The sequence below is a fragment of the Calidris pugnax genome, unplaced genomic scaffold, assembly GCF_001431845.1.
Source record: "Calidris pugnax isolate Ruff unplaced genomic scaffold, ASM143184v1 scaffold44, whole genome shotgun sequence".
Lineage (NCBI taxonomy): Eukaryota > Metazoa > Chordata > Aves > Charadriiformes > Scolopacidae > Calidris > Calidris pugnax.
Window position 1 is genome coordinate 17,310,024 of NW_015094506.1, and position 13,996 is coordinate 17,324,019.

Here is a 13,996-nt window from a genome sequence, read left to right on the forward strand (position 1 = left end):
GATATGCCAATAGATTTCCAAAAGAAATGAAGGTGGCAGCAGCTGCTAGGAGACAGCATGGCCTTGCCAGAAGCCAAATGACAGCTCTGCTTGTAGAAATGCATGCTAAATGTACAGAACCTTGGCTTTCTGTTGCTGTGGGGCTCACATAGTAAGGGGATGGTGGAGATAATGAAAAACATCACCAGAGCAACACTGTTGCATATTCACACACATGCAGTGCAAGAGTGGCTGATCACCAGAGGTTTATAGCTGGAGTTTTTCTAATTTAAATCCCATCACTAGAAGGACACCCAGTAGCCTTCCTTCAAATCAAGTGTCATTTGGGCATTTCCACATAAAGACACGCTAGGTCGGTCCCTGACTAGTGTGGGCTGGATTTGAACTAGTTATCACCAAGTACGTGTTGCAATGTTTTTTCCCTTAAGAACATAATTTAGTCACCATATGGATTGAATTGTGAAATGGCATTAGAAAGTTTTTTGTATTACATATCATAATCACACCTCTGAGAACGACAGTACCTTAGGACCCTTCCTACCCAGGAAAACTCTCAGGCCATTACTAAAGGTTGTTTTCTATTGTGCCAGGGGTGCTGGGCACCCCACTGTCATGTAACCCTGATACAAGTAGGTAAAGGCAGTGGAAATACTGCTGGTGTTAACGATCCATTACCATGAGGGCTCAATCTAATGGACATAAACTCCTCTTAATACCAGGAAGTTTTATAGGCAGTTTTACTGGTTTAATCAGGGCCTTGGGGAGAAGGCAACTGGAAGGTGAAACTTAGCTGGATTTCAGCTTAGGCCTGGCTATCATCCATGTGACAATAGCCCTCTATCAGAGAAAGAGCTAAATTCTCAGTATTTTGCTCCCAACATAAAAAACAGGACCAGGAATAGCTGGTAAAATGAGAAAATACATTTGAATGCATAATTCATGTAATTTTCAGTTGCTTACAGAGAAGAATGGGTCCTTTTTGTACCTTTATGCACCTCTAAATTTCAAAACAAGCAAACCTGATCATAAGAACAAAACCAGTTTCTTCTACAAATACTTCAAACATCCTAATGAACAATACATTTTCTAATATTACTTTAATTTGAAGTTGTATGTGTTTCAAAGCATACAAAATATAGCACGTTATCTAAAAATAAAGGAGCCAATCACTGCTTCTTTAAAAAGCTCTTTTAAAGAAACCAAAATTTGTCAGTCAGATAAATAGGCTAATAGTGACCACAGGATTTTGCTAAAAAACTTTAGAATTCAGAGACTCAAATGAAATTGGGGTAAATATTCCTCAACAGGAGCATAGAGTTATTGCAGCTGCATAGAAGTGAACATTAGCAAACATTAATTTTGTGTTTTTAAAATACTAAATCTTGCAAAGATGCCCCTAGATTTCAGATAATTGCATGAAACCATTAATCATAGTTCTGTGTAACTCTTAATTCAGACCCATAACTGCCCACATCTTTTTAGTCTCTGAAAGCCACCAAGGTCACCTTCGTCCACCAAGAAGCTGGGTATGTCCCTTCTAGAGAGGCTGGACTTCTGGTAAATAGAACTGAACTGTAACGTGCAGTGGTCCCATTAGGACACTACCAGCCTGACCTCAGTGCTCAAAAGATCTCTCAAGATGATATGAAAAAAAAATCTGTCCTCTCCTGAAAGAAGCAATGCATTTATGGGAAACTATCTTTGGCTCAAAAATACCCCAAGCCAATATAAAGTGAGGCTGAGAATATTGTAGTATTCCTGATGTTTCCCTTTTCCATGTCAATTGCCAAAAGCAGTCTTGCAGCGAGATGCCTGCAGATGTAGGCTGAAGTTATTAAGCCCACCATATCTCCATTCCCCTGTGTTTATTTTGCACTGCTGAGACCATCTGCAAATTCTTTAGGGGACAGTTCTCAGGTTCCTACCTGCCCCTGATGTTGAGGCTAATTTGGAAAAGGGCATTAATGGCATCTCTTTGGGCTATATCTAACCATTGCAGAGCTGTTAAGAAATAAAACAAATTATTGCAAGCCAAGAAGCACCTAGGGAGGTCTAGGGCAGGCTAGGCCAAGCTGATATGGGTCTTACAAATGGATTTCTGAAAATGGCTGAGCACATAAGAAAATCTGATACATGATGCACTGGTTCACATCTTACAATCACAATCATGAACTATGATGATGATTTAAAATGACTGAAAATCTTGAAGATTTCAAAAAGTGCATTTCAGCGCACTTCAATGACCCTCAAAACTAAACATTCTTTTAAAGTAAACCAGAGCAAGGCAGTCACTTAATTTGAAACTGCTTCCACTCTGCTAATCTTAAAATGTCACTGTTGTTGCTGATGAGACCACTGGTAATTCCTATATTTCTGCACTTTTTATGCATCTCTTGCTGTGTCACTCAGACCAAGCAGAAGAAAGACAAATCTGCAGTGCAAATTAAGGGTTCAAAAGAGCTATTGGTGATGTGTCCGCCTGAAAAATTTTATCAGTTAAAGCAGTGATATTTCACCAATTAACCGTAGTAGACAGTTTTATTTTAGAGTGTAAGTATCTGTATGATTTATTTTAATCATCTAAATTGTTGTAAGCTAAAATACAAGTGTCCTCCCACATAGGGAGTTACACTGCTATAACAACAGAAGTAGACTTGTCTAAATAAATACTGCTAGTGTAAAACCAGCAAAACTCCCAAGGGAGATGCATATTTTGCTGAAAACACAAATACTTTGCTAGTATTTACTGAAATCATTTTTTGGCTACTACAATGCAAAAGAATCTCATAGAATGACATAAAATTTGGCTGTAGTAAACTTTGACACAGCATCAATACAGCAGCTGACAGGGAACTTTGTGTTTCTGCCCTACCATTGCTTGGTGGGCTTCCTTCAGGTGCTTGCCTGAAGACTGGGTGTGGGCAATGTGTGATCAGTCCTGGAGGGACTGAGACACACCAGGTATGCACAGACACATGTGGCAGAGACCTTGCAGACCTGCTGTCTCCATGGCAGGCACCCACATTTCTGGAGGTAGCCAAGGTCTACTCTTCTTAGTACGGAACATAGATGTGCCTTGAGATTTTGATAGCCTTTTCTGGGTTCTCACCAGTTGCATCAAATCTTTCTTAAAACTTGATGTTCTAAAGTCTTCACGTTAAAGCCTTAACATGAAAAAGTAGAATGGGATAACTAGTTTCTAAGACTTACACGTGATATTTTAATTTTCGAAATACTGGGATAATTCCATTTGCCTCGCAATGTAACTAAACCCCCCTAGAGACTGTCTTCTTTCTGCAAAAAGAGCCTCATCATTTTACATTATGTGTTTGTGCAAATATATCCTGCCTTGTTACTGCCTGCCCTGTCATTAGCTTTCAGGCTAATAAACTATTGATCACTAGTCTTTGATAATTCTTTTCCAACCAGTCAAGCACCTCACTTTATTTCCCTCATTTGCTTATGAGAATATTATTTGAAATAGCATCTAAAGCTTTATTAGGTTCAGGATTTCTTATTGTATCTACTAATTCCTTTACTCACAAAGTCTGTTTTCCTGCAAGTGAATTAAATTAGTCTTATTTAAAAGGCTGATAATGACTAATCTCATGTTATCTGTTACTTAATCAATCTTTTTAAATATCCTCTGTATTTTCCCAGAAATGGAGGCAAGGTGGCCTTGCCCATAAACCCCTCATTCTCCATCCCAGCCCTCCTCCTCACTCCTTCCTCAGCACAGATCCTTTGAATCCTCTTCTTCAGTCCTAAGGAGTGCAAGGCTATTTCAGACTGCGTCTGAAGCAGGGAAGGGAAAAGTTGGTCAGGACCAGTAAATTGGAGTAATCTTTAACCTTTTCATTCCCTCAGCATGCTCGTCATTAGGGACACTTGTTAATATTGGTGCTTTGTTCTTTTTGATTTTGTCTCTATGTTATATTAGTATATCTTACTATAGAGACTGCTCATTCAGTCTTTTGTGAGCTCTAAAGTGACTGAAGAAAAAGAATAAGCCTCTTTGCAGATAATTTCTTATGCCAGGCCAGGCTACAACTAGTATTGCCAGGGACATCTAAAATATAATCTGAGTTTACAAAGGAAAAAGGGCATAATCTGTTGCCAAACGTATCTGTCTCTAGCATTGCAAACCAATGCTTTTGTCGTGAAAAAATACTTTACTACATGTAGATTTTACTGTATAAAACAGTTAGAAATAACACAGCACTTCTAAGAGGTCTTTCAGAAAAATCAAACAGCATAAAACCTATTTGGGCTTTAATTCAAGTGATGATACCATTTTTTCTCTAGGTACTTGTATTTGTTTTGAGGCCAGATCAACATGATAAATGGTTCTCTCTGGACTTAATCATAATATCCCCATATGGACAAATCTGAAACTTAAAAATATTGCCAAAGTATTTGGAACCACTGAAATTAAATCACTGAACAAATACATAAAGTATTAGTACTGGGGGTTGCTTAGGAGCTTATGGCAAACCATTAACATTTTAACTGTGATGTTTAACATCCTCTGTGTAAATATGATCTTTGGCATAAATTCATACTCTTCTACATCATCCTATTGACCTCACCACCCGTATATGTAGCACTAAATATTGGTGATGTTTTTTAGAAGCTAAATATTAATAATTATCTTTCTAAGAAATATCATCACATTCAGTTCATGGCATACAATGCAAATTACAATTTAAAAAAACTAAAGGCACAGTGCAAATTACTCATGTATCAGTGTATTTTTAGCTACTGTTGTTATAACACATTATATTGGTACACATATCTTTTATAGTGTTGTAATTATATTAGTAAGAGGTGTGATTTTAGCTGATATAGTAATACTTATGAATGCAACATAAGAGAATGAAATGTGCGGAGAATTTGCATCTAGATTTGGCAAAGAGTTGTTCAGGGTTTTGGTTTCATTTGTTGTTTTTTTTTTTAAATGCTGATTCACTGAAAGTGAAATCTTTCAATAGAAAGGATTGGTATTGAAAAATTTTTGACTTTATATAAAGGGAAAAATTTCTTAACACTGTTTATTTTTAACATGTTTACAAAACAGATGTTTTTTCCTTCAAATAATTGTGTATTTTCTAAAAAACCAAGTGTAACCTTTAAAAGTTTTAAATATTTCTGACTCAATATAATTTTTTTTTTTGGATCAAAGGCTAATGAAATATTTAATATTGACTTTTCAGTGCCCATGTGAGATAAGAGTTTCATTTTCAAATCTTGAAAATTTTCACAAGAAGAGAAAATTACTTCCTGCCCAGCAAAGATTATTTTTCCTCTCTTGCAAAAGTCAAATAAATATTTCACACACATAAAAAATAATAAAAAAATATAAAATCATGGCACAACTGTGCCAGGGTGGATGCACCACTTTATAATATAAATTAAATGGTATAATATCTGCACACCAAAAAGATCTTTAACAGAGCAAAGAGAAGAAAACCTTTCTTGGTTTTGTTTGTCTGTTCCAGACACTCAGCCGGACTGTGCATATAGTGAGGATCTCATCTTATAAACTGTCTCCCTGCCAGTGAAACTGCGTGTTAGTAAGGATCTTTGTGATGACTACCATGTAAAAAGCAACTTGTCAGGACTGGGCATTTAATGGAAAGACTGGCCAGCTTCAGGCAGGGGTCCACCAGCTCTGCCTGTGCTTTGACCTAATGGGAAGAAGCCTGGAGGGGTCCCACTGCCGGAGCAGATGTGTTGGCAAGAGGGCAGCGATACGGCTTTGGGGCTGCTGATTGCTGGGACAGCAGGTAGATCCAGCATGCAGGAGTCATTCTGTGGCTGTTTAGATTTGCCTTTAATTGGACAATTTTCCCCTTTTCTCTGGTTGTTCTCCAGAACAAGGGAACAAAAAAAAAAAACTTCTCAAGATAGATAGAAAATGTGCTTGTAAAACCTTAAAAGGCAGTTGATTCCACATCCAACGCCTGCGATTGATTTCAGCTTTCTTTTTTTCCTTCCTTCCTTCCTTTTTTACATAAAGGACCAAGCTGCTAATTAAACAGTGTCCCTTTAGGAAAACAGGTGGAGGGTTTATTTTTTTTTTGGCTCCTGTCCTTTTGCCTCTCGCTGGTTTTGTGGTCACTGTATCTATAGGCAAGCTCACCTTTCCGACAGAGTAGATCTGACGCTTCCAGTCCTCATGAGCAGGCTCTGAACCTCCTGAGTGCTTGTTGTCAGTCCAGAGAGAGAGCCATGATGGCTAAGAGGAAGGTCAATAGACTCGGAACTGGTGTGAAGGCTAGTCATGGACTGGTAACTTGGTGTGTCCTTACTGCCCGCTGAAGAGCTGCTCAGGTTTGCAGCCCACACAAGACCACCTGACGTGAAAGAGTGCACTGAGGCGGGACTGGAAGCCAAGGAGTGACTTAAGCTTACAACATCTGCATTTAAGTCCGAAGGTTTACTGAAGAGGGGGCTGCTGCTACCACTTTGCCCACCTGCACTGCCCATGCTGCCTGTGCCCGAGGATGGCGATTCCAGGCTGCCTTGCCGTGCCAATGTGGTACTAGGGCTGGGCATTGCCGATGTGGGTTTCACACCTTCAGTACTGGGTGCAGAGGCAGCTTTACCACTTGCCTTGGCACCAAACAACCTAAATGTAAAACAAATAGCTTTAGAGAAACTGATAGCCGCGTTAAACATTCATGGCGTAACATCCTAAGAGCCAAACTACACATTTTTAATTAGCGCTACTAAAATCATGCCTACCTAAGTTGATCAATCTCATCACAAAATTAAATTCACGTAACCATATCACAATAATCAGGGTTTGTTTCATTAGCAACAGCTCTCATTCACTCCTGTTCAGATGTGCTCTTTGCACACACAGACCCTCCCAGAGAGAGGTAAAATAAGCACATTTTTGTCTTATTAGTGCGTAAACAGATTACACTTTCACCCAAATTCAGGAATTAAGCGTTCCCACAGCTAAGTCATTAGCTTTTAAACCCTTCACTTCTCAAAATCAGCTAAAACGATTGCAACAAACACTTGCAAAATCCTTCATGGTTTAATAAACATCTAAGTATATGTGTGAGATTTCCCCCTCATTGTTCTTTTGCGCAGATGGTCATGCAGTCATCGGTCATGTAGTAACCATTCAGACAGAATAAACTGCACTGGAGCTAAATGGGCTCAGTTTGTCTCCAAGGGCAGTCATGATAGAGCTTTATTTCACATAATTGCCTCCAGCAATTCTATAGAAGAAAATTCTGCAGTGATGATGGAAAAAAGCCCCACCCCAAATGCTCTGAAACTGATGAAATTAAAGGTCATGTGATGTCTTAATGTCTTACTGGAAATACTTCAAGCTACAGTTAAGGTGAAGCTCATAAATTAATAAGAAATAAATGCAAAACTTATCGTGATGTAAAGTAAGCATGGTTAATAATATAAGAATCCATTTTTCCAAGCCCACAAAAATCAGCTGCAGCTCCCCAGCAACCTGGAGGTGTTGTTTTGGTAACGAGGCACGAGAGGGCACTATTGCCTTTTTCTTCAACAGTGCAAATGCTCCATCCCAATTTATACTTCATCTGGATTTATACTTCCAGAAACTTTACAGTAGAGCATTTCCAATCGAAATTTAGCTTTGCTAATTTTTGTGATGAGAGACGTAACAAAGCTGCTAAGATAAGGTATAACGCTGGTAGCTGGAGCTTCCACCAATGTGAAAGCAACCACTTTATTTATCTACAGAGCTTTTCAGTTCTCCAAGTGGGCTATGCCATTGCCTGTACCAGTAATAGAATTTGCCTAAAAGAGGTGTTTTTCTTCTCTTTGGGTGTTTATCAAAGTATTGAGAGGGAACTTCTCATGTGCCTGAGTAATCAATGAAAACTTAGACTCACAGAATATCTTGGGTTGGAAGGGACTCATAAAGATCATGGAGTCCAACTTACTCTAGCCTTCAAACTGTTGTTATGGGAATGTACCTACAACGCTCAAAGCTCAAGGAACAACCATTTAAGGTCTGGTGAGGTCTTTAGGCCTTAGAGAAATAACTGTGTTATATGAAAAAATATTACCCTTGAATTTTTTTTAACTAGTTTTTTTAACTTTTTTTTTAATTCTCTGTTTGTGACAAAATATGCCCTGAAAAGGCTTTTTGCCCAGTACTTCAACACATTGTAAATCTCTGCCTTATATAGAAATACCAGAAATTCATAGAAAACAACTAACCTTCTAAAGGTGGGTGAGGCGATATCTGGGTATTTTGATCCTGGTTGCCTAAGTCCCGGCGTGCCAGAGGCGCTTGCTGAAGTTGGACTGGATTTGGGGGAACTGGACAGCGAGACGCTCTCGGAATCGGACACGGTCACTTTCTCTTTTTCCTTGTCCGTCTGGTTGATGGTGACGGGGCTGGACCTCCCAGACCCGATCTTGCTCGGCTCTCGCAGTTTGGAGGCGGCAGCCCCCGCAGACTTGCTGCTGACGTTGGAGTCGATGCTGCTGGTGCTGGAGCGGTGGCCGCCCCTGCCGGGGATCCCGCTGCCGCTGGATTTTGATGGGCGAGGCAGACTCCGATACTGCAGAGTCGTCTTCGAGTTCATGTGCAGGACCCCGTCATCCTGGTTCTGGGAACCATCCAAGCTCGTTTTCCGCCCTGCGTTGGACTTCCCGCCGATGGCTGAAGATTTTGGCATTTTTCCTAGAGTCGCCGACCCGCTCGTGATAGTCGCTCCGCTGGTGGTGATTATGGTAGAAGATCCCATGCCAGACTTCTTGAATCCAAAGGATCCTGTAGCAGTTGATCTCCCAATGCCAGAGGGAGGCTTTTTGCCTTCATCACCACTGCTTTTTCCTGCGTCCGATGGAGAGCGCTGAATGGAGGCTCCTTTCAGGGGAGTTTTCACTTTTTCTGAAGCTTTTGCATCATCTGTTTTTCCTAAATAAAAGTATATTTCAAAAGGTCACTAGTGTTTAAGCTATAATGTCTCAATATCAACAATTTCAAAATGAAAAAAATACACAAATAGAAAAATCACCCTAAGAAAACAGACAAATTTGGTCTTTAGTCCCCCATCAGCAGTCAGTATACAAGCATTAAGTATTATAAGCTTGAAATTCTTCTGAGAACTTCCAGTTTATATTCATTTATAGTTGGAGAGCATAGATGTAGAAAATTATCCTGAAGGAACTATAAGGAATTTTATTTGGCGCTTTTTTTTCCCTGTTAATAGTATTTATATGTAATAAATAATATTTGAAAATAAAACATGACATGCAATTAACATTTCCAAAGTATAACATTAGTTATGCATGTAGAAATTAGTGGTACTCATTGAGTGCTTTGGTTTTCACTGATTACTTTTTTTTAGCTTATAACTAAGCTCTGTTTTTAGTTACACAAAATTATCAGGGAGTGATTATGTTATCATAGCATGAATCTTGTTCATCTGTAATGATATCAATTATATGAGTTAATAGTCTTTGTCATATCCTTGATATTTTTTCAAGATATCTGATTTTCTGAGAGGCTTTCTTCAGTACTGAACAGACACATACCTATGTACCATATATTTCTACATAATGTTATATTTCTACATAACAAGATATTCTCTTCTGTCTTACAAGAAAATGCCTTCCTGCTATTTTACAAACAGCCAAAAAATGCTATACCTCTTCTATTCTAATTTCTCTTTAAGCATCTATAGTATGCTCCTAATAAGGAACAGATACTCGCATAACAAAGTTTTTAATACACTCTTTAAGTCATTATGGAAGATTTGGAGGTGCGTGGCCTAATTTCTCTAAAGGAACTAAACTATAATAAAGAGCAACACTTACAACTGAGAACTAAATCCACTCATGTTTTTATCCAGTGCACATTTTATGCTACACAAACACATGCACACACAAAGATATGGATCAGATTCCTACACGTCAAACAGACAGACTATTAGTATATGCTTAAAAAATTAAGGCCTCAGTTCTGTGTTGCACAGTGGCTGCCTGCTCATCTTTAGCAAAACAGAACTGGGAATCTTAGCTTTGCATGTGGTAAACTTTTTATTATCTCATTTTTTAATTGCTATTACAGAGGTGTCATTTCTGCATCCATATGACCACTGACCATGGCTATGCTCCTCAGAGAGCTTATAGACTAGGGGCTGACAAATGTTTCGTAGTTACAAATTGCAAAGAAACAAAAGAGGCTTACAAAGGATTTGAATTTAGGCTGAGGAGATCTTTGTTAGTTGTTGCATTTTATCAGGACATGGAAAAGGTCTAGAAAATGTCCTACGAAGAATTAATATTTCATGGAATGGTAAGAAGTAAAATGACAGATCAGATGGTCTTAATAATGATGCCTTCCACCAACTTTGGATTTTTTCCTTCAAAACTAGATTGCAGAAGCGGTTACTACTTTGTGAGGCTGTTCAAAATTAGGGAAGAAGTCATCTAGCACTGAAGAAAGTGTGTAAAAAGATATGTTTTACAATTTTTACAATTTTTTATCTCTTAACAGTGGTCTATAGAATACCCACACTGTCTGGAATGTGACAATTCAGCTTTAGTTCAGAAACACTAAATTTTAGTCTTCTCACTTGAATGTTAAATCTTTTTATCTCAGCTTCTAATCTTTGGCCATTTCTGTGCATATGCTCAATTATCAAAAGTACAGGTTCTCTAGAGAACAAAGATAAGGCACAGATGAGTGAAAAAATACTTTTAAGAATTCCTTAATAGAAGTTGGCATACCAAACAATAGTAAAACAAAATGCAATCTCAGTTTTTGTTATGGATACATTCATGCACGATTAATAAATTATCAGTATGCCGTGTAGTGAACTACCAGTTACAGAGATGAACAAGTTAGCATATTATTACAATCTTGGCTTGCAGTCATTTATGAGAAGAACTACCAATATGCTCACAGTTCGTAATGTTTGTCACACATTTATAATAGCCATTAATTATTTTTAGCCCACTAAAGAGTCCTCTCTGCTTATAGATGAATTCTAAGTATAAAGCCTTAATTTTCACTGCTGTAGTCTGAACTACAGAAGTTTCCTACCCGGGGTCTTGAGCGCACTTGTTCCTGCTTTGTGCCTGGACTGAGTTGCTCCTACTTGTGCAGTCATGCCTCTTCTCCAGGATCCGGTCTGTGAAACAGAGAGAGATGCTTTCTGCCCCCCCTTCTCTGACTCTTCAGACAGCCCCGAGGGAAGACCTTTCCACTTGCCACTGTTGTCTACGCTGCTGTCAAAGTCTTCCTCTGGTTTCTTCAGTTCTTCAGTGCTGCCCCAAGTTTCGCTGTCTGTAACAGAGCGCTTCTCCGAGTCCGTCTTCAGCTAGAAGAGATTTGCATGAGAAATGGTCAGTCTCAGCATCTTCAGTAATTCTTGATTTCTTTAATCATAGGAAGGGAGGGGGATAAGCATATTGATTTATTAGTAGCAGGGGCCATGGAAACTTCCCTTCCAAAACATTAATATCCTGATCCCAAAAGCTTAAAAACATTCCCATTTTGGGAAAACATTTTTCTTTTTTCTTTTATTTTCAAAAGATTTCAGCTCTTTCCTTCATAGATAAACCATAATAAAATGAAGCATAATTTACTCTAGTCATCAGTGGTGTTACAATCACCACTTCTCAACTCCCTCTGGATTCACTGAACTGAGAGGTTTTACTAAAAGCTTCAGTGAGGGAATTCCTGAATGTACTACTAAAATCACCTCAGTCTGGTTTCTTGCTTTTCTCTACCCAAGCCTTCCACTGACCAAACTAGGAATATTGCTCCAGCAGCACTCACTATGTTGTGCCACCAGTGGGAAAGGGTAACATCTTCAGCAAAATTATCGGCGCTACAGCTGAAGGCTTTTCTACTGGTTTGTCTCCACTGAAGCAAATTGTTTCCAACAAGAGACTCACTCCAGCTGTAACAGCTAGCAGGGTGGCTAGAAGAGAGGCTTACGCAAGCTCTACCCACCAGCGGGGTGAAGGTAACCTGCTGGGGTCACGCTTCCTCTGAAACTCAGACCCGCATGGAAGATGCCCCAGTGAGGGCCTAACACCCCTGCGGCATCTGCTCTCCCTGGGGTGAGCCGATAAGGGTGTGCTGCAAGGAGCAGCCCAACAAGACAGACAACGGAGAAGCTGTGAAAGTGGCTTAAATAGAAACATTGGAGACTGACTCTACCTTCTGTGTTTGACAAGACACACATTCTTAGTGCTGAAAGGCTGTTCGTGGTAACCCTTCCTCCAGAGTTTTCCTGCAGCCTCCTGACCTCAGCCTCAAGCCTTATTTGCACATCATTGCCTCACCAGTCCAGCTTACCTCTGCCCCTCTTTAACAGCAAAAAAAGAAGCCACTCTCAGGTATTGCTGTGCACTACTTTTGTCTGAGGTAACCACAGCCCCATCCTCACGGAGCCAACCTTAGTGGGACTGCAAACTGGATCACGTTCAGGGCAGGGTTATTTATTATTCTGTGTTTCCACAACTGCTTCTCCACAGAGACCCCTGTGTGGCTGTTTCCTAGGCACTGCTGTCATAAGTAGGATTAATACTGATTAGATGATCAGCAGAACACTCAGTTTTTGTTTACGTATTTGTCATTTGAGGCATACAAAATGCAAAAGCTCTCTGCGCTTCCATAATTTCATATGTGCTTTGGAGAGGCTAGCACTGATTTTGGGTAAGGACTGATGGGAAAAGAGCCCAAAGCAAACAGGTACAAAAATATTGCAGGGTCCTTCAAAAGTGAGTTTTCATTGATGTTATGGTTACAACACGTGCAATGTTCCCAGAACTTCTCTCATAAGCACAGAGACACACATTTTTATAGCAAATAGCATCATTTCCAAGAAATGACAAGTATAATACTTTCTAAAATCTCTCCCATTATGGGATCCGAAAAGCAAAGTTAATCCTCTTTTAATAAGATAACAACAACAAAATATGCAATTTCTGCTGCAAGCTACAGCCAGCTTGCCCTTCTCCAATCATTTAAAAAGACCGCAAAAGGGATCTTTGTGTTGCATGAGTATGTCCTACACCTGGAGAACAGCTGGCCAAATACTTAATATGCTGTGCTCATCTCAGCTTCTAGCTGAGATTGCAGGCCAGCATGGAGCACACTGCTTTCTGATTAGTCTGCCTGGTAAAGGCAGACCTGATAAAGGTCTGTTTCTAGCCTTCATAACATAAATAGCTCTGGCAGGAAAGCAACATTTGAACATGTGCTGCATATCTGTCTACCACTGAACAAATTGGAAATAGTATCTGGATGAGTATCTAGAACATGAGATCACTCAAATGAAAAACCCACAAAGAGTTGAACAGGCAGCCTGAGATTTCCCAATCATGATGATGATGCTGCAGTGGAACAAGTAAGCCAGGAGTATCTGGCCATCAATGCTGATGTGAAAGGGAAGAGGCTGATCTCCAGTTAGCAACCACAGGAGACCCTAGTGGGGTGGGAAAGCAACGGTAAGGGCTAAAGAGTGCTGGAGTGCTGGCCTCTGTGCAAGTACTTTTGTATGACATTGGTCTGAAATCTATCCTGCCGTAGACAAAAGTAATCTTCATTCCCAAAGTAACTTTATTTCCCTATTGCTTGGGGAAATGACAAATATTTGGTTTTTTCCTGTTGACATAATCTGCCACAATATACATCTACAAAACAGGTCTCTGAACTGCAGACACTGCCTGCCCGTAGGAGTCCAAATAGAACTGGGGTGTCAGTCCTGTATCCTGAAGGCTTGACAGCAAACCACTGGAGGAAACAACTCTTCCACTATGCTGAGTGCTCAGTCTTGAAGTTCCCTACTTATAGACAGGACATGACATAGCAGAATATACTTTTCTATTGGGACTAACTCTTCTGGGTTTTTTCGTTTGGTGATTTGTTGTTTTTTGGGTTTTTTTTGTTTGGTTTTTTTTTTTTGGGGCAAAAGGAAAAGGTCAGGCAAGTGCTATGCCCCAGGGGGGAGAGGGGGGTGGTCATAGC

General features: G+C 39.7%; 1 protein-coding gene across 3 annotated transcripts in view; it reads right to left on the bottom strand.

Moving 5' to 3' along the window:
• Nucleotides 1-13,996, bottom strand: part of NAV3 (neuron navigator 3) — a 448,741-nt gene that overhangs the window by 51,906 nt on the left and 382,839 nt on the right. For all 3 annotated transcript variants that reach the window (XM_014963931.1, XM_014963933.1, XM_014963932.1), the window contains 3 exons: nucleotides 11,060-11,336; nucleotides 8,221-8,926; nucleotides 6,143-6,631 (listed from right to left, as the gene is read on the bottom strand). In XM_014963931.1, coding sequence (XP_014819417.1) covers nucleotides 6,143-6,631; nucleotides 8,221-8,926; nucleotides 11,060-11,336 — 1,472 coding nt within the window. The remainder of the gene's footprint in view (nucleotides 1-6,142; nucleotides 6,632-8,220; nucleotides 8,927-11,059; nucleotides 11,337-13,996) is intronic.